Source organism: Entelurus aequoreus, linkage group LG01, assembly GCF_033978785.1.
Source record: "Entelurus aequoreus isolate RoL-2023_Sb linkage group LG01, RoL_Eaeq_v1.1, whole genome shotgun sequence".
Lineage (NCBI taxonomy): Eukaryota > Metazoa > Chordata > Actinopteri > Syngnathiformes > Syngnathidae > Entelurus > Entelurus aequoreus.
The window spans coordinates 63,062,127-63,086,181 of record NC_084731.1 but is presented as its reverse complement, the minus strand read 5'-3'; the positions used below and the strand labels follow the sequence as shown (position 1 = coordinate 63,086,181).

Below are 24,055 nucleotides of genomic sequence, written 5' to 3'. Positions count from 1 at the left end.
GATGATCAGTGTTTCCACAAAGATAAATATCATTAATTATTAATAATAACAGAGTTGAAGGTTAATTGAGCAAATTGGCTACTTCTGGCAATTTATTTAAGTGTGTATCTAACTGGTAGCCCTTCGCATTAATCAGTACCCAAGAAGTAGCCCTTGGTTTCAAAAAGGTTGGTGACCCCTGATTTAAAGGGAAACTGCACTTTTTTTTTAATGTTGGCAATCATTATGAGAGACAAGAGTACAACATTTTTTTTTAAACTTTGTAACATGTAAAAAAGTTCTCAGTGGTTAGCAATGCAGCTAATGAGTCCCAGGTATGCGAGAGCATGAATCCCGATTAATGGTTTCCTTGGGCCGCTTCCTTAATTCAATCGCCTCCTTAATCAATCGTTTGAATTTGTTTGTTGCTTCTGAAGAAGACTGCAGATGACAGTTTAAACATGTCAGGTAAAAATTCCATCTAATATACCGAAAATATGGTCTGATCACAAGAAAATCTGAAAAGGTATATGAATAAGAAGACATAATGAACCTTTTTAAATGTGTCTTTCACTAAAATGCTGAAAATAACCTCAGTTATTTATCTTTCTAATTAAAACCTTGATGTGGATTAATCAAGCAGTATTCAACTGTGCGGACAATAAAACACAAAGGCCTTTTAAAAAAAGGCAGATGCATATTTGTGATTTATTCATTTAATATTTTTGGTCCCATGAGTCGTCTCCACTGACGACCACCAAGAGCAGCTTGGAACGTACATCCAACAACATCAATAATTTACGAGAAGCAGCTTTGTATTTTGTGCAACAGGTGAAAGTCTCCATGTCCACTATGGCACATTGAGCTTGTTCAAACCAGACCAAAGCCACGTCCTCTTGTAAGACATCAGTGGGCGGAGCCTCCCAGAAGAGCGCCGCCAGGCTCCAGCAGGAAGTCCCCTTGAGCGTTAAAAGGTGGAGCCGTCGCACACAATGTTCTGGCCTCGTCCGGGGAAGAGCTCCATCTGCCAATAGCGAGGGTCGGCGTACACTGCGCAGGTCAAAGGTCAGAGGTGTATGGTCGAAATGATTTAAGGTGAACTACACAAAATAAAGGTAACGTTATTCAGGGTTTTCCGCAGCGCTTTTTTGCTAAGGCGGCCACCTAAACTAAGGTCTTAACAAGATCTCCAGCCACACGTGCGCATTTAAAAAACTCTCTGTCCCCAAGCAAACGCATACACTGAGTGTCATACGCATGCCAAAATACTGGGGGCGCTGTAGCCTAGGACTTCAGACCATTTTAGCCAATCAGAAACATCCAAAACGTCATTTCCGGAGTTGACATATAGCAAAAATAGCGGGTCACGGCAAGAAAGAATTATATGTGTGGACTGACAGAGAAGTAGAGCTACTTTTAAGCATCATTTTGGAGTTTAAAGTTAACAAACCTCAACAAAGTGTTGACTGGGAAACTTGCCAGTCCAAGTATGGTGACATTCTTACCCTACGGTACGGACATGGAGGGACATCTGAGGAATTTCCTCACCGGAAAGAGGACATCACAAAAACAACTATCAACACTAAACTGAAAGTGATTCGTGGAAAGTACAGACAAGCAGTCGACGCAGGTGGAAGAAGTGGTTACGGTAGAGTTGTTTTGCTGTACTTCCAACTATGCCAGCAGATCTGGGGCGGTTCTCCATCAACTACATCCATTCAATTTAGAATAGAAACATCAGATATTGACACAAGCTCTCACAGGAGTTCAGATTCTCCATTCACCCTTGACAGCCTGGTCACAGACAAAGATATGCCGAATGATGTACAAGAGCAGCAAGATTCCAATGAGAGCAATCCACAATCTTCTGTGGTGAAATATACTTCAGGTATGTGGGCGCTAACTTCATTGCTAGGAAGTAATATTGTTAAAAGGCAGATAGATGTTGTTTATCTTGGGCATCAAAACATTTTTATATGAACTGCACTGCAATTACAAATGCTCTCAGATGACCACTTTCAACAATGTGGAATCATATTTTGCCCATTTGTTTGAATATGATCATTGTTTGACAACAGTGTGACATAAATACTTGCTTTGGATTAGGGCTGGGCGATATATCGATACACGCAATATATCGCGGGTTTGTCTCTGTGCGATATAGAAAATGACTATATCGTGATATTCGAGTACACGTTCTCACGCAGTTGCTTTTAGCTGCTGGCATTACACTACAGGCTCTTCCCACTCCTTCTTGTGTCTCCTTCTCACAGACCGCAAGCGCACCTTCTACATACGTCACATACTGTCACGTCATACGTCACATACGTATACACCCTCGCGGAGCAGAGAGGTAGCGGCATGGGTAACGTTAGCTGTGGTGCGAGTGGTAATACGAGAGAAAGAAGGTGCAAATCTGGTAACAAATGAAGGAAGAATTAATTCCCAAGAAAAACAGCAGGGGGTCCATCGTCTGGCGGTGGTTTGGCTTCAAGTGGGAATATGTCGAACAGACAACCGTAATTTGTCAAGTGTGGGGCAAAGCGTTTCCACAAAAAGTAGCACTACTGCTAATATGTAGCATCATTTGAAAAGTCACCTGCTAGAGAATGAAGAGTGCTTACTCCGCATGTCAACATCTCCGGCCGATGCCACACCAACAAAATGCCGAGGCAAACATTTCCAGATCAACACCGTATTAAAAAAAGAGTCGACAACAGAAGGAGATAACGTCCGCAGGAACCTACCACATAGCGAAGGGCGAACACTATTTGATTTCCTATTATGCAGCTCATTTTTATTTGACACTTATTGAAATATCTTGTGTGACATCATGTTTTTAAACTATTGTAGTGGCATTCTGTACAAAAAGTGCACTTTAATTTAGTGTTGTTTTGATAAGTCATCTTAGTGACATCATGCACAAAAGTGCACTCATAGCTTGTTTTAAAATGTCTCTGACAATCTTGCACTTTCTGTTTTGGAATGACATGAATGTTTGTGCCACTGCTTAATAACTTGTTTAATAAATACACTTTTGGTCAATTGACTTAGTTGTGATTTCCCTCTCTGCATGAAAGTTTAAAATGAGCATATATTAATGCAGCATGAAGAAGAATGTTTTAATGTAGACACATAGAATCATCATACTGCTGTGATTATATGCATCAAGTGTTCATTCAAGGCTAAGGCAAAATATCGAGATATATATCGTGTATCGCGATATGGCCTAAAAATATCGAGATATTTAAAAAAGGCCATATCGCCCAGCCCTACTTTGGAATCAGAAGTCAAGATGGCAAGCATATATTAAAGTTCAGCTGTTATAGATGTATTTAAATAGGGTTGTATTAAAAATGCTTCGAGTAGTTTCTTGTAATAAATAATATTGAGTTAAGTAAAACTGCAGTTGCATTAAATGTTGTTTTTTTTCTGTCAAAATTTAAATACCTCGAAGTGCTTTATTGACACACATTGTTTCCCGCTGATGTTGAGGGTAATTTGGCATGTTGTAAATAACATGTCATTATCTAACACCTGTGCTAAAGTGGCTTTATCCAAAATAATGTATTCATGATTATTGAATGCAATTTTGTAAAAATCCTTGTAAAAAAATTTTTTTTTTTCACTAGGCAAAACTCAACAGCCACAAGCACGACAGACTAAAACGAAAACTTCCAATGGAGACAAAGTTGCTGAAAGCAGTAGAAGAAGACGTATTGCCCGTCCGCTTAAAAGGGGTGGAGTGGTCGCACTAATATACAATGAAACCTTAACCTTACCCCTAACCTAAGTAATAAATATAAATCATTTGAGGTGCTTACTATGAGGTCTGTCACACCGCTCGCTACCTTTCTACCTGGCTGTTATCTACCGCCCCCCTGGGCCCTATTCGGACTTTATCAGTGAATTTTCAGAGTTTGTCACTGATCTAGTGACGCACGCAGATAATATAATTAAAATGGTGGATTTTATCATCCATATGAATACCCCATCAGACCCATCCGTACGTGGCGCTACAGACTATAATTGATAGCTGTGGTCTTAAACAAATAATAAATGAACCCACGCATCGCAACGGTAATACGATAGATCTAGTCCTTGTCAGGGGTGTCACCTCCAAAGTTATGATACTCCCGTACACTAAAGTAATGTCCAATCATTACCTTATAAAATTCTAAGTTCTGACTCATTGTCAACAAGCTACTAATAACCACTGCTTTAGCAGCCGCAACATTAATGTTGTCACAACTATGACTCTTGCTGGCCTACTGCCTTCGGTAATGGTGCCATTCCCAAATTATGTGGGCTCCTTCGATAACCTCACTAACAACTTTAACCTCTAAGGTTTCTCGTTGTTCCCATTGAGTTGATGTGGGATCTGAGCCAAGGATGTCGTTGTGGCTTGTGCAGCCCTTTGAGGAACTTTTGATTAAGGGCAATATATATAAACTTCGATTGATTGACTTTGAGGTGTACATATATCATATCCGGATAGAGGAGACAGGAACTTACCCATGTCTCCGGGGTTGAGCCACAAGTTGAAGGAGCTGCAGTGTTTCTGGCAGCGTTGAACAGGAACAACTCGCACCGTGGGCAGCCCCTCCCCCACCACCAGCCAGCCCAAGACAGCCACACCCTACAGAAACACACGTGACTGCATGCAATCACCCGTTGTCCACGGTCTCACTCACCCTGCTCTGGGACTTGCTGCTGTGAGTGACCAAGCAGCGCTGCAAGACGCTCCCACCACTGTCCAGCAGAGGGCAGAGCTGCGCCTTGGGAAAGAGCCACCTCAGCACCTTCTCTCTGGCGGCCGAGCGGAACCTCCTGCAGCGAGGCGTGAGTGAGGATTTTTGATCATTGGGAGGCGTTCACAGAGGGTCAACGCACCAAAGCAAGGTGAAGTTGGCAGGTCCTTGCGGGAGGCCAGCACTCAGGTGCTGCACACCGTCGTCGTCTTCGAGCAGAACAGACACAGAACCCGAATGGGCCAAGTAGAGCTCCTCCAGCTGAGGCCGCGTGATGCTGAGGGACTGGCCGCCCTGCAGGATGGTCACCATGTGTGAATAGGAAGGGTTAGAAGCTGTACTAATGAACATCTGACCTTTAACAGGACAAGTTGTGGACCCCGGCGCATGGTCACGGTCCCACTCAGGCTCTCTGGGACTTCCAGCACTGAGGAGATGACTGCGCAGCCAGAACAGTTGACCAAGTTCTGTCTGAAAGAACCTGCACTCCACCATTCATGGAAGCCTGCACCAAAAGACAACTTGGTAGGAACACGCTGGGTAAGTTCGAGTCTAGCACTTTCTTCACTTATGTCTCAAAGCTACAGGGAATGTTTCACCACTGATATTGGTTGAACATGCACATCTGCCCACATTGAACACATCAGTCTATTAGGGCCTGAGCAGCATCTGGCTCAGCTCCCTCTTCATCACAACAGACCGGTACAGCGGCTGCATCGAGTGGCACCCATCCGTCTGTCAATCTCGCGTTCCATTCTTCCCTCACTCGTGAACATACTTGAACTCCTCCACTCGAGGCAGAACTTCACTCCCATCTCGGAGGGTGTAGTTTCCCACTGAGAACCATGGCCTCACATTTGAAGGTCCCAGCAGCTTCACACTCAGTGAACGCTGAAGGTCCCAGTCTGACGAAGCCACATCATCTGGCCACCAAACTGGAACCCCTCCACACCCTGACTGTCCATAAAAATTATGAACAGGACCGCTGAGAAAGGGCAGCCCTGACGGAGTCCAAGGTCCACTGTGAACATGTCTTGACTTACTGCCGGCCAATGCGAACCAGACTCCTGCTCTGATTGTACAGGGACTGAATAGCCCATAGCAACGGGCCCCCTAAAAGTTAGATAGCTGGCCAGATAGCGCAGGGTAACAAAACAATATGAGCTAAAAAAGCTAGCCTGCTAACACTACTATGCTAACTTTCTAACAATAACATGCTTACTGTTAGCATTAGTGTAATACCAAAATATAATGTGTGACACTGAAGTGTATACCTCTTCAATTAGCTAAAAAAAAAAAAAAAAAAGCTAACATGCTAATGTTAGCATGTTACATTACTAACTGTAGCATGCTTCAAGCACCAAAATATATTATTCTGCGATGTATACCTGAAAAATTGTTAAAAATGCTAGCATGGTAACGTTAACATAGGTCAAGTACAAAACTATGACCCTGGTGTATGCCTATAAAGTTAGCTGAAAAAGCTAGAACACTAACGTTAACATTCATCAAGTGACAAAATATTTGACACTGAGGTGTATATCTGCAAAATTTGCAATACAAAATACAAACCCCGTTTCCATATGAGTTGGGAAATTGTGCTAGATGTAAATATAAACGGAATACAATGATTTGCAAATCATTTTCAACCCATATTCAGTTGAATATGCTACAAGGACAACATATTTGATGTTCAAACTGATAAAAAAAAATTTTTTTGCAAATAATCATTAACTTTAGAATTTGATGCCAGCAACACAGGTGGCAATAAATACTGATAAAGTTGAGGAATGCTCATCAAACACTTATTTGGAACATCCCACAGGTGAACAGGCTAATTGGGAACAGGTGGGTGCCATGATTGGGTATAAAAGTAGATTCCATGAAATGCTCAGTCATTCACAAACAAGGATGGGGCGAGGGTCACCACTTTGTCAACAAATGCGTGAGCAAATTGTTGAACAGTTTAAGAAAAACCTTTCTCAACCAGCTATTGCAAGGAATTTAGGGATTTCACCATCTACGGTCCGTAATATCATCAAAGGGTTCAGAGAATCTGGAGAAATCACTGCATGTAAGAAGCTAAGCCCGTGACGTTCGATCCCTCAGGCTGTACTGCATCAACAAGCGACATCAGTGTGTAAAGGATATCAACTCATGGGCTCAGGAACACTTCAGAAAACCACTGTCAGTAACTACAGTTGGTCGCTACATCTGTAAGTGCAAGTTAAAACTCTCCTATGCAAGGCGAAAACCGTTTATCAACAACACCCAGAAACGCCGTCGGCTTCGCTGGGCCTGAGCTCATCTAAGATGGACTGATACAAAGTGGAAAAGTGTTCTGTGGTCTGACGAGTCCACATTTCAAATTGTTTTTGGAAACTGTGGACGTCGTGTCCTCCGGACCAAAGAGGAAAAGAACCATCCGGATTGTTATAGGCGCAAAGTTGAAAAGCTAGCATCTGTGATGGTATGGGGGTGTATTAGTGCCCAAGACATGGGTAACTTACACATCTGTGAAGGCGCCATTAATGCTGAAAGGTACATTCAGGTTTTGGAGCAACATATGTTGCCATCCAAGCAACGTTACTGCTTATTTCAGCAAGACAATGCCAAGCCACGTGTTACATCAACGTGGCTTCATAATAAAAGAGTGCGGGTACTAAACTGGCCTGCCTGTAGTCCAGACCTGTTTCCCATTAAAAATGTGTGGCGCATTATGAAGCCTAAAATACCACAACGGAGACCCCCGGACTGTTGGAACAATTTAAGCTGTACATCAAGCAAGAATGGGAAAGAATTCCACCTGAGAAGCTTAAAAAATGTGTCTCCTCGGTTCCCAAAAGTTTACTGAGTGCTGTTAAAAGGAAAGGCTATGTAACACAGTGGTGAACATGCCCTTTCCCAACTACTTTGGCACGTGTTGCAGCCATGACATTCTAAGTTAATTATTTGCCAAAAAAAAATAAAGTTTATGAGTTTGAACATCAAATATCTTGTCTTTGTAGTGCATTCAATTGAATATGGGTTGAAAAGGATTTGCAAATCATTGTATTCCGTTTATATTTACATCTAACACAATTTCCCAACTCATATGGAAACGGGGTTTGTAAGTTATCATGCTAACGATTGTGCTGCGGGCCATTAAAAATGAGCTATGAGCTGCAAGTGGCCCTCGGGCCGCACTTTGGACACCCCTGAACTACATCATTCCTGACCATTAGATCTTTTAGGAACACATGCTTTGTAGGGAGTCTCAATAAAGGTGCATTTAAATCAACTTTAACATGACCTTCTCTTCCATACTTTGCTTTAGTCCAGTAAATATACTTGGTCTCATTTAGTCTTAGACTTACATTGGTCACATCTAGTCTAAGATTGGTGACATCTAGTCTTAGAATTAGATTGGTCACATCTAGTCTTAGACTTAGACTGGTCACATCTAGTCTTAGAATTAGATTGGTCACATCTAGTCTTAGATTGGTCACATCTAGTCTTAGACTTAGACTGGTCACATCTAGTCTTAGATTAGATTGGTCACATCTAGTCTTGGACTGGTCACATCTAGTCTTAGACTTAGATTGCTCACATCTAGTCTAAGATTGGTGACATCTAGTCTTAGAATTAGATTGGTCACATCTAGTCTTAGAATTAGATTGGTCACATCTAGTCTTAGATTGGTCACATCTAGTCTTAGACTTAGACTGGTCACATCTAGTCTTAGACTTAGACTGGTCACATCTAGTCTTAGACTGGTCACATCTAGTCTTGGACTTAGATTGGTCACATCTAGTCTTAGACTTAGATTGGTCACATCTAGTCTTGGACTGGTCACATCTAGTCTTGGACTGGTCACATCTAGTCTTAGACTGAGATTGGTCTCATCGAGTCTTAGACTTAGATTGGTCACATCTAGCCTTAGATTGGTCACATCTAGTCTTAGATTGGTCACATCTAGTCTTAGACTTAGATTGGTCACATCTAGTCTTAGACTGAGATTGGTCTCATCAAGTCTTAGACTCAGATTGGTCACATCTAGTCTTAGATTGGTCACATCTAGTCTTAGACTTAGATTGGTCACATCTAGTCTTAGACTAAGATTGGTCTCATCAAGTCTTAGACTCAGATTGGTCACATCTAGTCTTAGATTGGTCACATCTAGTCTTAGACTTAGATTGGTCACATCTAGTCTTAGACTGAGATTGGTCTCATCTAGTCTTAGACTTAGATTGGTCTCATCTAGTCTTAGACTTAGACTGGTCACATCTAGACTTAGACTGGTCACATCTAGACTTAGACTGGTCACATCTAGTCTTAGACTTATATTGGTCACATCTAGTCTTAGATTGGTCACATCTAGTCTTAGACTTAGATTGGTCACATCTAGTCTTAGACTTAGATTGGTCACATCTAGTCTTAGACTTAGATTGGTCACATCTAGTCTTAGACTTAGATTGGTCTCATCAAGTCTTAGACTTAGATTGGTCTCATCTAGTCTTAGACTTAGATTGGTCTCATCTAGTCTTAGACTGGTCACATCTAGACTTAGACTGGTCACATCTAGACTTAGACTGGTCACATCTAGTCTTAGACAGGTCACATCTAGTCTATGACTTAGACTGGCCACATCTAGTCCTAGACTTATATTGGTCACATCTAGTCTTAGGCTGGTCTCATCTAGTCTTAGACTTAGATTGGTCACATCTAGTCTTAGACTTAGATTGATCACATCTAGTCTTAGATTGGTCACATCTAGTCTTAGAATTAGATTGGTCACATCTAGTCTTAGACTGGTCACATCTAGTCTTTGACTTAGACTGGTCACATCTAGTCTTACTCTTATATTGGTCACATCTAGTCTTAGACTCGTCTCATCTAGTCTTAGACTTAGACTGGTCACATCTAGTCTTTGACTTAGATTGGTCACATCTAGTCTTAGATTGGTCACATCTAGTCTTAGAATTAGATTGGTCACATCTAGTCTTAGAATTAGATTGGTCACATATAGTCTTAGACTTAGACTGGTCTCATCTAGTCTTAGACTTAGATTGGTCACATCTAGTCTTAGACCTAGATTGGTCACATCTAGTCTTAGACTGGTCACATCTAGTCTTAGACTTAGACTGGTCACATCTAGTCTTAGACTGGTCACATCTAGTCTTTGACTTAGATTGGTCACATCTAGTCTTAGACTTAGATTGGTCACATCTAGTCTTGGACTTAGATTGGTCACATCTAGTCTTGGACTGGTCACATCTAGTCTAGGACTGGTCACATCTAGTCTTAGACTTAGATTGGTCACATCTAGTCTTAGACTGAGATTGGTCTCGTCGAGTCTTAGACTTAGATTGGTCACATCTAGTCTTAGACTTATATTGGTCACATCTAGTCTTAGACTTAGATTGGTCACATCTAGTCTTAGATTGGTCACATCTAGTCTTAGACTTAGATTGGTCACATCTAGTCTTAGACTGAGATTGGTCTCAAGTCTTGGACTTAGATTGGTCTCATCTAGTCTTAGACTTAGATTGGTCTCATCTAGTCTTAGACTTAGACTGGTCACATCTAGACTTAGACTGGTCACATCTAGTCTTAGACTTATATTGGTCACATCTAGTCTTAGATTGGTCACATCTAGTCTTAGATTGGTCACATCTAGTCTTAGACTTAGATTGGTCACATCTACTCTTAGACTGAGATTGGTCTCATCAAGTCTTAGACTTAGATTGGTCTCATCTAGTCTTAGACTTAGATTGGTCTCATCTAGTCTTAGACTGGTCACATCTAGACTTAGACTGGTCACATCTAGTCTTAGACTTAGACTGGTCACATCTAGTCTTAGACTTAGATTGGTCACATCTAGTCTTAGACTTAGATTGGCCACATCTAGTCTTAGACTGGTCACATCTAGTCTTTGACTTAGACTGGTCACAACTAGTCTATGACTTATATTGGTCACATCTAGTCTTAGGCTGGTCTCATCTAGTCTTAGACTTAGATTGGTCACATCTAGTCTTAGATTGGTCACATCTTGTCTTAGAATTAGATTGGTCACATCTAGTATTAGACTGGTCACATCTAGTCTTACTCTTATATTGGTCACATCTAGTCTTAGACTCGTCTCATCTAGTCTTAGACTTAGACTGGTCACATCTAGTCTTTGACTTAGATTGGTCACATCTAGTCTTAGCTTGGTCACATCTAGTCTTAGAATTAGATTGGTCACATCTAGTCTTAGAATTAGATTGGTCACATCTAGTCTTAGACTTAGACTGGTCTCATCTAGTCTTAGACTTAGATTGATCACATCTAGTCTTAGACTGGTCACATCTAGTCTTAGACTGGTCACATCTAGTCTTTGACTTAGATTGGTCACATCTAGTCTTAGACTGGTCACATCTAGTCTTAGACTTAGACTGGTCACATCTAGTTTTAGACTGGTCACATCTAGTCTTAGACTTAGATTGGTCACATTTAGTCTTAGACTTAGATTGGTCATATCTAGTCTTGGACTTAGATTGGTCACATCTAGTCTTAGACCTAGACTGGTCACATCTAGTCTTAGACCTAGACTGGTCACATCTAGTCTCAGACTTAGACTGGTCACATCTAGTCTTTGACTTAGATTGGTCACATCTAGTCTTTTAGCTGACTAAAATGTTATTTCGTTGACTAAAACAAAATCCAATATCAAAGACCAAAATGAGACTAAAATATGTGTTGTCACAAGTGAATGGACAACAAAATGAAGAGTGGTAAGCGCTTAGTTCCTCTCCTTGTGAACGTTTACTTCAGTGTTCAGCTGTTTGCAGTAGAGGTGTAGCTGGATGGCACTATCTGCATGCCACAACACTTGCTGCCCTTCTTCACAGAGCAAAGTTGAGTTTCTCTGGGTCTGATTGGAATGCCTACATTCAGACAGGTGTGAGCATTTACAGAGGGGGCGGGGCCAGTCCTACCTTGTAGGTTGTATTTCTTGGCAATGGGCAAGGACAGCAGGCGCACGTGGCTGAGGGGCGACGACCAGTTGTAGGACCCCAAATGGACCAGACCCAACTGTGGGGAGCTCTGAGGGTACGAGAAGGCCAAGACCACGACGAGCAAGAAGCCCACTGCCAACGTAAACTACACACACACACACACACACACACACACACACACACACACACACACACATACACATACACATACACACAACACACTCACACACACACAGAGAGTCAGGATAGTGTTACATAAGAAAATAGTACCAGAAGAATATGTGATATAAAGCCATACATCCAGTAATGGATTCTATTTGACCTAAAGAGGTTTCCTGGGTTTACACCAAATTTTTCATTTTCACAAGCAATATATTTATTGTAACCATTAGGAGTATCCTCAATTTTGGTGACTGTTAAAGGTCCCGGGGTCCCAAAAGGGTCTCAGTCATTAAAGTGTTAAAAACAAGTCATATATTTATTTACTTTCGACGCTTAAACATCTATTAACTTTATATGGATCCGTTGACATACTATTTTTTATGTTTTATACATTTTATGGAAAAAACACAAAATATGCAATCTTTTCCCCCCAAAAATGTTGAAAGTTCAATATTCGATAAGTAAATAGGTAAGTAATTCAGAACAACATTGCTTTTGGTTTATGATTGTTTTGGAGTTCTGTTCAGACTAAAAGGTCTCTGGTATCCTAAAGGCACAACTCATATACAAGTGTTAAAATAGCTCATATATCAATATTATTTGACTTTCAACACTTAAATCTCCTAATTAACTTCAGCTGTAAGTTTTTATGTTATGTCCTTTGTCAAATAAAACCTTGTTATACTTATATGGCAACACGCAAAATATGCAGTATTTTCACCGTAAAAGTGGAATATTTCATGTATATATGCTAAACCCAAAAGCAGTGAAGTTGTCACCTTGTGTAAATGGTAATAAAAACAGAATACAATGATTTGCAAATCCTTTTTTCAACTTATATTAAATTGAATAGACTGCAAAGACAAGATATTTAATGTTCACACTGAGAAACTTTATTTTTTTTTGCAAATAATCATTAACTTAGAATTTAATGGCAGCAACACATTGCAGAAAAGTTGTCCCAGGGGCATTTTTACCACTGTGTTACATGGCCTTTCCTTTTAACAACACTCAGTAAACGTTTGGGAACTGAGGAGACACATTTATTAAGCTTTTCAGGTGGAATTCTTTCCCATTCTTGCTTGATGTACAACTTGAGTTGTTCAACAGTCCGGGGTCTCCGTTGTGGTATTTTAGGCTTCATATTGCGCCACACATTTTTAATGGGAAACAGGTCTGGACTACAGGCAGGCCAGTTTAGTACCCGCACTCTTTTATTATGAAGCCACGTTGATGTAACACGTGGCTTGGCATTGTCTTGCTGAAATAAGCAGTAACGTTGCTTGGATGGCAACATATGTTGCTCCAAAACCTGAATGTACCTTTCAGCATTAATGGCGCCTTCACAGATGTGTAGGTTACCCATGCCTTGGGCACTAATACACCCCCATACCCTCACAGTTGCTGGCTTTTGAACTTTGCGCCTAGAACAATCTGGATGGTTCTTTTGCTCTTTGTTCCGGAGGACACAACGTCCACAGTTTCCAAAAACAATTTGAAAGGTGGACTCGTCGGACCACAGAACACTTTTCTACTTTGCATCAGTCCATCTTAGATGAGCTCGGACCCAGCGAAGCGGGCAGTGTTTCTGGGTGTTGTTGATAAATGGCTTTCACTTTGCATAGTAAGAGTTTTAACTTGTACTTACAGATGTAACAACGAACTGTAGTTACTGACAGTGGTTTTCTGAAGTGTTCCTGAGCCCATGTGGTGATATCCTTTACACACCGATGTCGCTTTTTGATGCAGTACAGCCTGAGGGATCGAAGGTCCGTAATATTATCGCTTACGTGCAGTGATTTCTCCAGATTCTCTGAACCTTTTGATGATATCACGGACCGTAGATGGTGAAATCCCTAAATTCCTTGCAATAGCTCGTTGAGAAATGTTGTACTTAAACTGTTCGACAATTTGTTCCCAATTAGCCTGTTCACCTGTGGGATGTTCCAAATAAGTGTTTGATGAGCATTCCTCAACTTTCTCAGTCTTTTTTGAAACATGTTGCAGGCATCAAATTCCAAATGAGCTAATATTTGCAAAAAATAAAGTTTTCCAGTGTGAACATTAAATATCTTGTCTTTGCAGTCTATTCAATTGAATATACATTGAAAAGGATTTGCAAATCATTGTATTCTGTTTTTATTTACCATTTACACAATACAAGTTATCTTCTTCCCACTCCCTTTCATGCAAAACTGGACAATCATGCATTACATACTATACATTACCTTTTGCACTATATTAATTTATATTATTATGTGTTGTTAACTTTGTAATTTTTTATGTCATTGCCTGAAATAAATAAATAAATGAAAAAAAATAAATGAAACGTGACAACTTCACTGGTTTTGTATAATATTTGACTTTCAACACTTAAATCTCTTAAACTTCAGCTTTAAGTTTTAATGCCCTTTTTTGTCAAATAAAACCTTGTTATACTTATATGGCAACACACAAAATATGCAGTATTTTCCACGTAAAAGTGGAATATTTCATGTGAAGTAATTAGAGCCTTGAATAGTTCAATAATTATTACACCTGTTTGCTCTTTTAATCCACTTTTTATGTTTTTTTTGTAACAGTATTTCTAAAACTTGGCCCGCGGGCCACACTTTGGACACCCCTGGTTTAGGCCATCCCGTCCTAACCTTGATGGTGGCCCTGAGGATGGGGAACTGAGGCGGCTCTCTCCTGGGCTCGTTGCTTTCCAGCATCCGCTTGATGAAGCGCTCGATCTCCCGCTCTGACATCCCGTAGCGGTAGCCTGACTGGCGGAGGATGTCGATGCTCTCTGACAGCTTGTCGTAAATGCAAGGCTCGCTCATCGTCGTCCCCATGACAGCAGCGATGGCGGCGGCTCCAACGTCAAAACAGATAAGGTCACATGACCAACTACTCTGGGAAGTCGCCACTGATTAACACGCAATGTTTTGATTGTGCATCAATATATATTGCGTTAGACACATAATCGATATCAATATAGAAAATGCATTCGTTAAAACGTTCAACCGATATTATAAATATATATATATATATTTATTTTGGTCGGAAGAAACACGCTAAGCAGCCAATCGCATAAGAGTATCAACCGTCATGTTTGGTTGCGCCATCTCGCTGGTAATTCTCTACATGGAGTGAGAAAAGAAACTAAAAATGAGCGCTGCGGAGAGCCAAGAAATAGTCACATCGACAGTACGGCAGTCTTTTGTTTTTTTTTCTTCTCTCAAACAGATCGTAGTCCTTCACCACGCTGATCTTTTCTCTTCAACCCTCGTCCCGTTCCCTATTCGAATGTACGGAAACAACAGGTAGGAACTAAAGGACTGTGTAAATAAAATGAATAACAAAATACACCCAATGTGCTACTTTGAAATAGGGCTGGGCGATATATCGAGTTGGTAAGATGTATCGATATATTTTTAAACAAGATATGAATTAAGAAAATATGGTAATATCGATATAATTTATTTCACGTTAAAATTACCAAACGCCGCTTATTTCTTGTGTTCCTTGTTCCCCCCCCCCCCTCCATGGGTTACTAAACCCCTCCCCTTCCTCCTTCCTTTACTATGATGAGTCACGATTGGTTAGGGACAGGCCAATCAGAGGCAAGAAAGGGCGGCTCATCGAACCAGGAAGGGAAATCCCAAAGTGCATGCTGCAAATGTATTTTTGCATCCAAGTTTGACACATTTTGTATTATTTGCACAGCTATTTCATTTATTTTACGTAGAAATAATATTTTCTATTTTATTTACGTTATGTAATTCTGTGCTACTTAAACAGTTTCTTTCCTGAGCTGTTAATACCCATCTTGACTAGCTCGGTTAATAAAAGTGTCACTGACTGTTTACAGTACAGTTGTCATTCACTTCAATTTCACTGAATATCGCTAAAAAATTAATATCTTTATATAAATGGGTTATATTTGTATAGCGCTTTTCTACCTCCAAGGTAGGGCTGGGCGATATATCGATATACTCGATATATCGCGGGTTTGTCTCTGTGCGATATGGAAAATGACTATATCGTGATATTCGAGTATACGTTCTCACGCAGTTGCTTTTAGCTGCGGGGCATTAAACTGCATGCGTTTCTCACTCTTTCCTGTCTCTCCTTCTCACAGAGACTTTAAAACAAGCGCACCTTCTTACATACGTCACATACTGTCACGTGAGCAACGTCACACGCTCTCGCGGAGCGAGAGGTAGCGACATGGTAACGTTAGCTGTGATGCTAACAGCTAACGGTGTGGTTTGAGTGGTAATACGAGAGAAAGAAGGTGCGAATCTGGTAACAAATGGAGGAATAATTAATTCCCAAGAAAAACAGCACGGGGTCCATCGTCTGACGGTGGTTTGGCTTCAAGCGGGAATATGTCTTTACATCATGTCAACATCTCCGTTCGGTGCCACACCAACTAAATGCCGAAGCAACTATTTCCACATCAACACTGTAGGACATATACTATTTGATATGCAGCTCATTTTAATGTGACACTTATTGAAATATCTTGTGTGTCATCATGCACAAAAGTGCACTTATAGCTTGTTTTAAAATGTCTCTGACAATCTTGCACTTTCGGTTTTGGAAATGACATGAATGTTTGTGCCACTGCTTAATAACTGTTTAATAAATACAGTTTTGCTAAATTGACTTAGTTGTGATTTCCCTCTGCATGAAAGTTTAAAATGAGCATATATTAATGCAGTATGAACAAGAATGTTTTAATGTAGACACATAGAATCATCATACTGTTGTGATTATATGTATCAAGGGCGGCGTGGCGAAGTTGGTAGAGTGGCCGTGCCAGCAATCAGAGGGTTGCTGGTTACTGGGGTTCAATCCCCACCTTCTACCATCCTAGTCACGTCCGTTGTGTCCTTGGGCAAGACACTTCACCCTTGCTCCTGATGGCTGCTGGTTAGCGCCTTGCATGGCAGCTCCCGCCATCAGTGTGTGAATGTGTGTGTGAATGGGTGAATGTGGAAATACTGTCAAAGCGCTTTGAGTACCTTGAAGGTAGAAAAGCGCTATACAAGTATAACCCATTTATCATTCAAGGCTAAGGCAAAATATCGAGATATATATCGTGTATCGCGATATGGCCTAAAAATATTGAGATATTAAAAAAAGGCCATATCGCCCAGCCCTACTTCAAGGTACTCAAAGCGCTTTGACACCATTTCCACATTCGCCCATTCACACACACATTCACACACTGATGGCGGGAGCTGCCATGCAAGGCCCTAACCACGACCCATCAGGAGCAAGGGTGACGTGACGAGGTTGGTAGAAGGTGGGGATTGAACCAGGAACCCTCAGGTTGCTGGCACGGCCACTCTTCCCAACTGTGCCACGCCGTCAAAAAATATATCGAATATCGAGTTTAAGTAAAAATATATTGAGATATACTGGTATTATTATTTAAATTATAAAATATTATTATTATTATTATTATTATTTAAAACATGTTTATGCACGTACAACACTTAAGACCTTTAGAATATCAGTATGTGGAATTAAATTATGGAATGGATTAAGCAAAGAAATCAAACAATGTACTAATATGATCCACTTCAAGAAACTCTTCAAACTTAAAGTGTTTACAAAGTACAAAGAAGAAGAACCATGATAAACATTCTCAATTTATTTCATCCATCTATTCATTTTCAAAATAATCTTACTCATCTCACCATATGCAATGTAACTTACTTCACAGAGTATTATTTATTTATTTTTTATTGTGATTACTTCTGGAGTTTATTGTGAATAAATTGAGAACAGGAAATGAACAAAAGTTTTAGCAACTGTTATGTAAAAGAAAAGGGGTAGGATTAAATAAGCTCTGCTTCTTTCTACTCCTTTTCGAACATGTTGAAAAGAGAAACTGGAAATTGTGATGCATCATGTTGTATGCTTGCATGTTCCAAATAAACTCAAACTCAACTCAACTATTTCGTCCATATCGCCCAGCCCTACTTTGAAATAATAATATCTAAAATATATTAAAATAATTATTGCTGCATGACATAAATTCATTTCCGTACTTAAATAAGAATAACAAACCAAAATTAAATGTTACACAGACCACGTAACTAACTTCCTGGCAGTAAACCTGCAGAAAACCGCTCTTAGGTTTCTTTATGTTTACATTTTCACACTACTTTGTTACACTTTATTAGGCATTTCTTACATATTACTTATTTTTTGCGTTTTAACTTAAAGAGGTTATTAAGTGTTTTCAACACTTGTGTTGACATTTCTGTCCGCCTTGATAGCTGAGGGGATTATGGGTTATACTTGTGGGTTATACTTGTATAGCGCTTTTCTACCTTTTTAAGGAACTCAAAGCACTTTGACACTATTTCCACATTCACCCATTCACACACACATTCACACACTGATGGTGGGAGCTGCCATGCAAGGCAGCTAACCAGGACCCATTAAAGTGTCTTGCTCAAGGACACAACGGACGTGACTAGGATGGTAGAAGGTGGGGATTGAACCAGGAACCCTCAGGTTGCTGGCACAGCCACTCTCCCAACCGCGCCACGCCGTCCCCCCCATTATAACCAGAGGAAGGTTACATATGAAATAAAAATGTAATATATTTTTCTCCTAGTCCATATTTTCCATTGGCCGTGACAATATCAATAATTATCGATATCGACCAACGTAAACAACTTATGTTGTGATATAGTTTTCAGCCATTTATCCCAACCCTACTATAAACTGACCCATACTTTATTACTGTTTTTCAACCTTTTTTGAGCCAAGGCACATTTTTTTCATTGAAAAAATCCTAAGGCACACCACCAGCAGAAATCAATAAAAAACGATACTCAGCAGCCAATATTGACAATAAAAAGTCGCAATTGTTGGATATGACTTTAAACCAGGAGTGGGCAATTAATTTTTACCGGGGGCCGCATAAGCAACCCGAGCACTGCTGGAGGGTCACACCGACAATATTTCAATTAAATTTTGCTCAATATTATTTTTGATATACCGTAAGATAAATAATAATAATAATTAATAAGAATAATAATAATTTAATTTAACCTTACTTAACTTTATACAAAAGCAGATTTAACACTGTCTTACACAACACTTCCTGATGTATAATACAATGCAAAAATGTTCAATTCTGCACAGGGTTAATTTCTGTCACTTTATCCTGCATTATCCAACATTTTTCCCCGTCAGATTTGGACAACCATCTGTTGTTAAAGGCCTACTGAAATGAATTTTCTTTATTTAAACGGGGATAGCAGATCTATTCTATGTGTCATACTTGATCATTTCGTGATATTGCCATATTTTTGCTGAAAGGATTTAGTATAGAACAACGACGATAAAGATTGCAACTTTTGGTATCTGATAAAAAAAAGGCTTGCCCCTACCGGAAGTAGCGTGACGTAGTCAGTTGAACATATATGCAAAGTTCCCTATTGTTTACAATGATGGCCGCATGAAGTGAGAGAGATTCGGACCAAGAAAGCGACAATTTCCCCATTAATTTGAGCGAGGATGAAAGATTTGTGGATGAGTGAAGTGCAAGTGAAGGACTAGCGGGGAGTTGAAGCTATTCAGATAGGGAAGATGCTGTGAGAGTCGGGGGTGACCTGATATTCAGCTGGGAATGACTACAACAGTAAATAAACACAAGACATATATATACTCTATTAGCCACAACACAACCAGGCTTATATTTAATATGCCACAAATTAATCCTGCATAAAAACACCTGCGTGTTTGTTACGCTAGCTCCTAGCTCCTCTGCTGGCTCCTAGCTTCATAGAACACGCCAATACAATTCAAACACCTGATCAACACACACAATCACTCAGCCCAAAAGACCGTTCACCTAACCCAAGGTTCATAAAGCTTATATATTTTTAAAAAGTTACGTACGTGACGCGCACATACGGTCAAGCTATCAAATGTTTAGCAGCCAAGGCTGCATACTCACGGTACTTGATATTCAGCTGGGAATGACTACAACAGTAAATAAACACAAGACATATATATACTCTATTAGCCACAACACAACCAGGCTTATATTTAATATGCCACAAATTAATCCTGCATAAAAACACCTGCGTGTTTGTTACGCTAGCTCCTAGCTCCTCTGCTAGCTCCTAGCTCCTCTGCTAGCTCCTAGCTCCATAGAACACGCCAATACAATTCAAACACCTGATCAACACACACAATCACTCAGCCCAAAAGACCGTTCACCTAACCCAAGGTTCATAAAGCTTATATATTTTTAAAAAGTTACGTACGTGACGCGCACATACGGTCAAGCTATCAAATGTTTAGCAGCCAAGGCTGCATACTCACGGTACCTGATATTCAGCTGGGAATGACTACAACAGTAAATAAACACAAGACATATATATACTCTATTAGCCACAACACAACCAGGCTTATATTTAATATGCCACAAATTAATCCTGCATAAAAACACCTGCGTGTTTGTTATGCTAGCTCCTAGCTCCTATGCTAGCTCCTAGCTCCATAGAACACGCCAATACAATTCAAACACCTGATCAACACACACAATCACTCAGCCCAAAAGACCGTTCACCTAACCCAAGGTTCATAAAGCTTATATATTTTAAAAAAGTTACGTACATACGCAAAAAAAATTTGCACACATACGGTCAAGTGATCAAATGTTTAGAAGCCAAAGCTGCATACTCACAGTAGCACGTCTGCGTCTTTGTCATCCAAATCAAAGTAATCCTGGTAAGAGTCTGTGTTGTCCCAGTTCTCTACAGGCGTCTGTGTATCGAAGTCAAAAGTCCTCCTGGTTAGAGTCTCTGTTATCCGAGTTCTTCCATCTCGACTGCATCTTCCGGGAATGTAAACAAAGAAGCGCCGGCTGTGTACTGTTGTTGCTGACTACGTTCGAAAAATACGTCCATTTCGCACCGACAACTTTCTTCTTTGCTTGCTCAGCTTCCTTCTCCATAATGCAATGAACATGATTGCAACAGATTCACGAACACAGATGTCCAGAATACTGTGGAATTATGAAATGAAAACAGAGCTTTTTCGTATTGGCTTCAATGTGGAAGGCATACCCGTGTTCGCCGGGCTACGTCACGCGCATACGTCATCCTCAGAGGCGTTTCGAACCGGAAGTTTAGCGGCAAATTTAAAATGTCACTTTATAAGTTAACCCGGCCGTATTGGCATGTGTTATAATGTTAAGATTTCATCATTGATAAATAAACTATCAGACTGCGTGGTCGGTAGTAGTGGGTTTCAGTAGGCCTTTAAAAATCGTTTTTAATCATATTTATTTTATATTGTTTTTTATATTGGTTTTATATGTAATTATTTTTTGTTTTTATTCAGTCATTGGTGGAACTAAGGATAATATTTGAATATTGTTTTTAATATTGCTGTGCAGCACTTTGGAAACATTTTGTTGTTTAAATGTGCTATATATATCCAGTGGATTGGATTGGATTGTCACACCTGCCAGCTTGTCCCATTTCAGTCCTAACATGTCCAAACACGCATTTACCTATGTGAACAAGTCATTACCTGTGGTTGTCTCTTTAATTGACTGCATGGCTGCCAGCTCCTTCGTGATTTGAAAGTCTGTAGTTATCCCACGTAAGAAGATGAGCAGCTGGGCGGTGTCACGTACATCGCAGCTCTCATCCAAAACCAGCGAAAAACAGTCAAAGTCTCCGGCATATCAGCGCAACAGAGTCCAATAAGCACTCCTTAATAAACTATTTTTTGTGAGAAACGACGAAACTTGTCCTGACGGCTGCATTCTGGGGGTGTGAAATTTGGCAAAAAGTCCTTGTTGGGTTTGCAGTTTTACCACCAACGCATCAGCCTCCCTTGCGCGCGCTTCATCAGACAGATTCCGGTATTTTTCCTCGTGCTTCGTCGTGTAGTGGCGATTCAAATGATATTCTTTAAACACAGCAACCTGTGTACCACAAATAAAGCACAAGGCTTTACCTTTAATTTTTGTAAAGAAATACTTGGCAGTCCATGTCTTTTTGGAAACACGCCATTCGTCATCAACTTTTCTCTTTTTAGCGTCTCATCACTTGTCGCTTTGCACCTTCACTCACAGGTTACACCCGGACATACGCACATAAATAACACTTTTCAAAATAAAAGCAGCACAGTTGTATTGTATGCACGACATAGATGTTTTTTAAACTTTATTTTGTAATTTGTGATTGCCGCTGTTCACATTCACTCACAATCACACGCGCGCATACGTCCACACGGAAGTAATACAAATAACGCTTTTCAAAACAAAAGCAGCACCGTTGTATTGCACACTCGACATAGATACTTTTTTAAATGTATTTTGTAATTTATGATTGGCCTCACACGGGCCGGACAGGGACGCACAAAGGGCCGGATGTGGCCCGCGGGCCGCAGAATACCCAGGTCTGCTTTAAACCATAACCAAGCATGCATCACTATAGCTCTTGTCTCAAAGTAGGTGTACTGTCACCACCTGTCACATCACATGGTGACATATTTTGAGTTTTTTGCTGTTTTCCTGTGTGTAGTGTTTTAGTCCTTGTCTTGCGCTCCTATTTTGTTTTTTTCCTGTTTTGTTGGTATTTTCCTGTTGCAGTTTCATGTCTCCCTTTGAGCGCTATTCCCCGCACCTGCTTTGTTTTAACAAACAAGTTGTGCGGATGCTATCCTTCTTTGTTTGAAACTTTTATTAGTAGATTGCACAGTACAGTACATATTCCATACAATTGACCACTAAATGGTAACACCCGAATAAGTTTTTCAACTTGTTTAAGTCTGGGTCCACGTTAATCAATTCATGGTAATTGTAATGGTTGTGTGGACATTGTTGATTGTCATGTCATGTACGGATGTACTTTGTGGACGCCGTCTCTGCTCCACAGTAAGTCTTTGCTGTCGTCCAGCATTTTTGTGTTTTGTTTACTTAGCAGCCGGTTCAGTGTTAGTTTCGTTTTGCATATCCATGCCTAAGCTTCAATACCTTTTCTTAGCGGCACTCGCCTTTTGTTTATTTTTGGTTTAAGCATAAGATACCCTTTTACCTGCACGCTGCTTTCGCTGTTGTCCGCATATTGTGAACATGACACTACTGTTCCCGACATCTACAAAGCAATTAGCTACCTGCTGCCAGCTACTGATATGGAAGAGTATTATATATTATTATTAGTAGTAGTAGTACATCATTTACGGATTAATAATTACTTGTGTGCAAAAAATATTTTTAACCCAATTAGGTGAAATGACAATCTCCCACGGCACACCAAACTGTATCTCACGGCACACTAGTGTGCCGCGGCACTAAAACACTGCTGTGTAAAATATTAAATATAGTTTCTGAAATGTTAATGACATGAAGCAGTTACAATGCGGGTAAACATTAACTCAAGCCACAGTGTTACGTGTTAACTTACTAGTAACGCCATTTACATCGCTATTGGTAAGACAGAAGACGGGTCAGCTCACCTCGGAGGCAAAAACAAGGACCTTGACGATGGCGTCTTCGCTTAAAGATTAATGTAATCGATGTGTTTATCGCGACATTCCGCGACATGCAGTACAGCACAACGCATAACCACCGCTGTACCGGAAGCCGGCTCTTCTTCCCCATCTGATGGTTTTCGGTTTCGCTGTCGCCACCAACTGGTCGTCGTGGGGGGAAAAAGGACAATGTCTTCTTCTTCTTCTTCTTCTTCTTTTGTTTTTATGGCGGTTGGCAAGCAACCTTCTGGTGTGCATTACCGCCACCTACTGTAATGGAGTGTGGACCGAGGTGGATCCCTACTCTATATTCTTTTATTCAACCCAGTGTTTTTAAATATGTGTATATTGCTCTATATCCTATGTGCTTTGAGTTCAATCCTAATATCTCTTCCACTGCTAACCTAATATTCTTTTTCGCTAACTTACTTTCCAGTATTTCCCTTTCTCTATTGTATTTCCTACAATGTATTAAAACATGTCCTACACGTTGTATTTGATGGCAAGAATCACACAGTCCTGTAGTATGTTTCCCTATCAATTCCAAATGAACTATTTAGATATGCATGTCCTAATCTCATTCTAGTAATAATGTCTTCTTCCTTCCTATTTCTATTGCCTCCTCTCATTACACCTACTCTCCTCTGGACGTTGTAATACTCTCTACCTTTT

The 24,055-nt window shown here is 40.3% G+C and overlaps 1 protein-coding gene across 2 annotated transcripts; it reads right to left on the bottom strand.

Moving 5' to 3' along the window:
* Positions 1-290: 290 nt before the first annotated feature.
* lg01h6orf89 (linkage group 01 C6orf89 homolog) lies at positions 291-23,579 on the bottom strand. 2 transcript variants are annotated; one of them, XM_062055998.1, is made up of 8 exons: positions 23,369-23,574; positions 14,521-14,729; positions 11,690-11,855; positions 5,087-5,235; positions 4,873-5,024; positions 4,674-4,809; positions 4,495-4,618; positions 791-1,029 (listed from the first exon to the last, which is right to left on the bottom strand). In XM_062055998.1, the coding sequence occupies exons 1-8, from the start codon at positions 23,511-23,513 to the stop codon at positions 947-949; spliced, it is 1,164 nt and encodes a 387-aa protein (XP_061911982.1). In that variant the 5' UTR covers positions 23,514-23,574; the 3' UTR covers positions 791-946. The 2 variants fall into 2 exon arrangements, with proteins under 2 accessions (XP_061911972.1, XP_061911982.1); XM_062055988.1 differs by lacking the exon at positions 5,087-5,235 and having other exon boundaries at positions 291-1,029; positions 23,369-23,579.
* Positions 23,580-24,055: the final 476 nt, after the last annotated feature.

Excerpts from the sequence above, each read along its gene's own strand:
- lg01h6orf89 (XM_062055988.1), bottom strand. The coding sequence starts at position 23,513 with ATGGGGAAGAAGAGCCGGCTTCCGGTACAGCGGTGGTTATGCGTTGTG. Across the intron at positions 5,025-11,689 it reads CAAGAAATACAACCTACAAG|GGCGGCCAGTCCCTCAGCAT; the intron begins GTAGGACTGGCC and ends ACCATCCTGCAG. Across the intron at positions 1,030-4,494 it reads GCTCAACCCCGGAGACATGG|TGTACGCCGACCCTCGCTAT; the intron begins GTAAGTTCCTGT and ends TGACCTGCGCAG.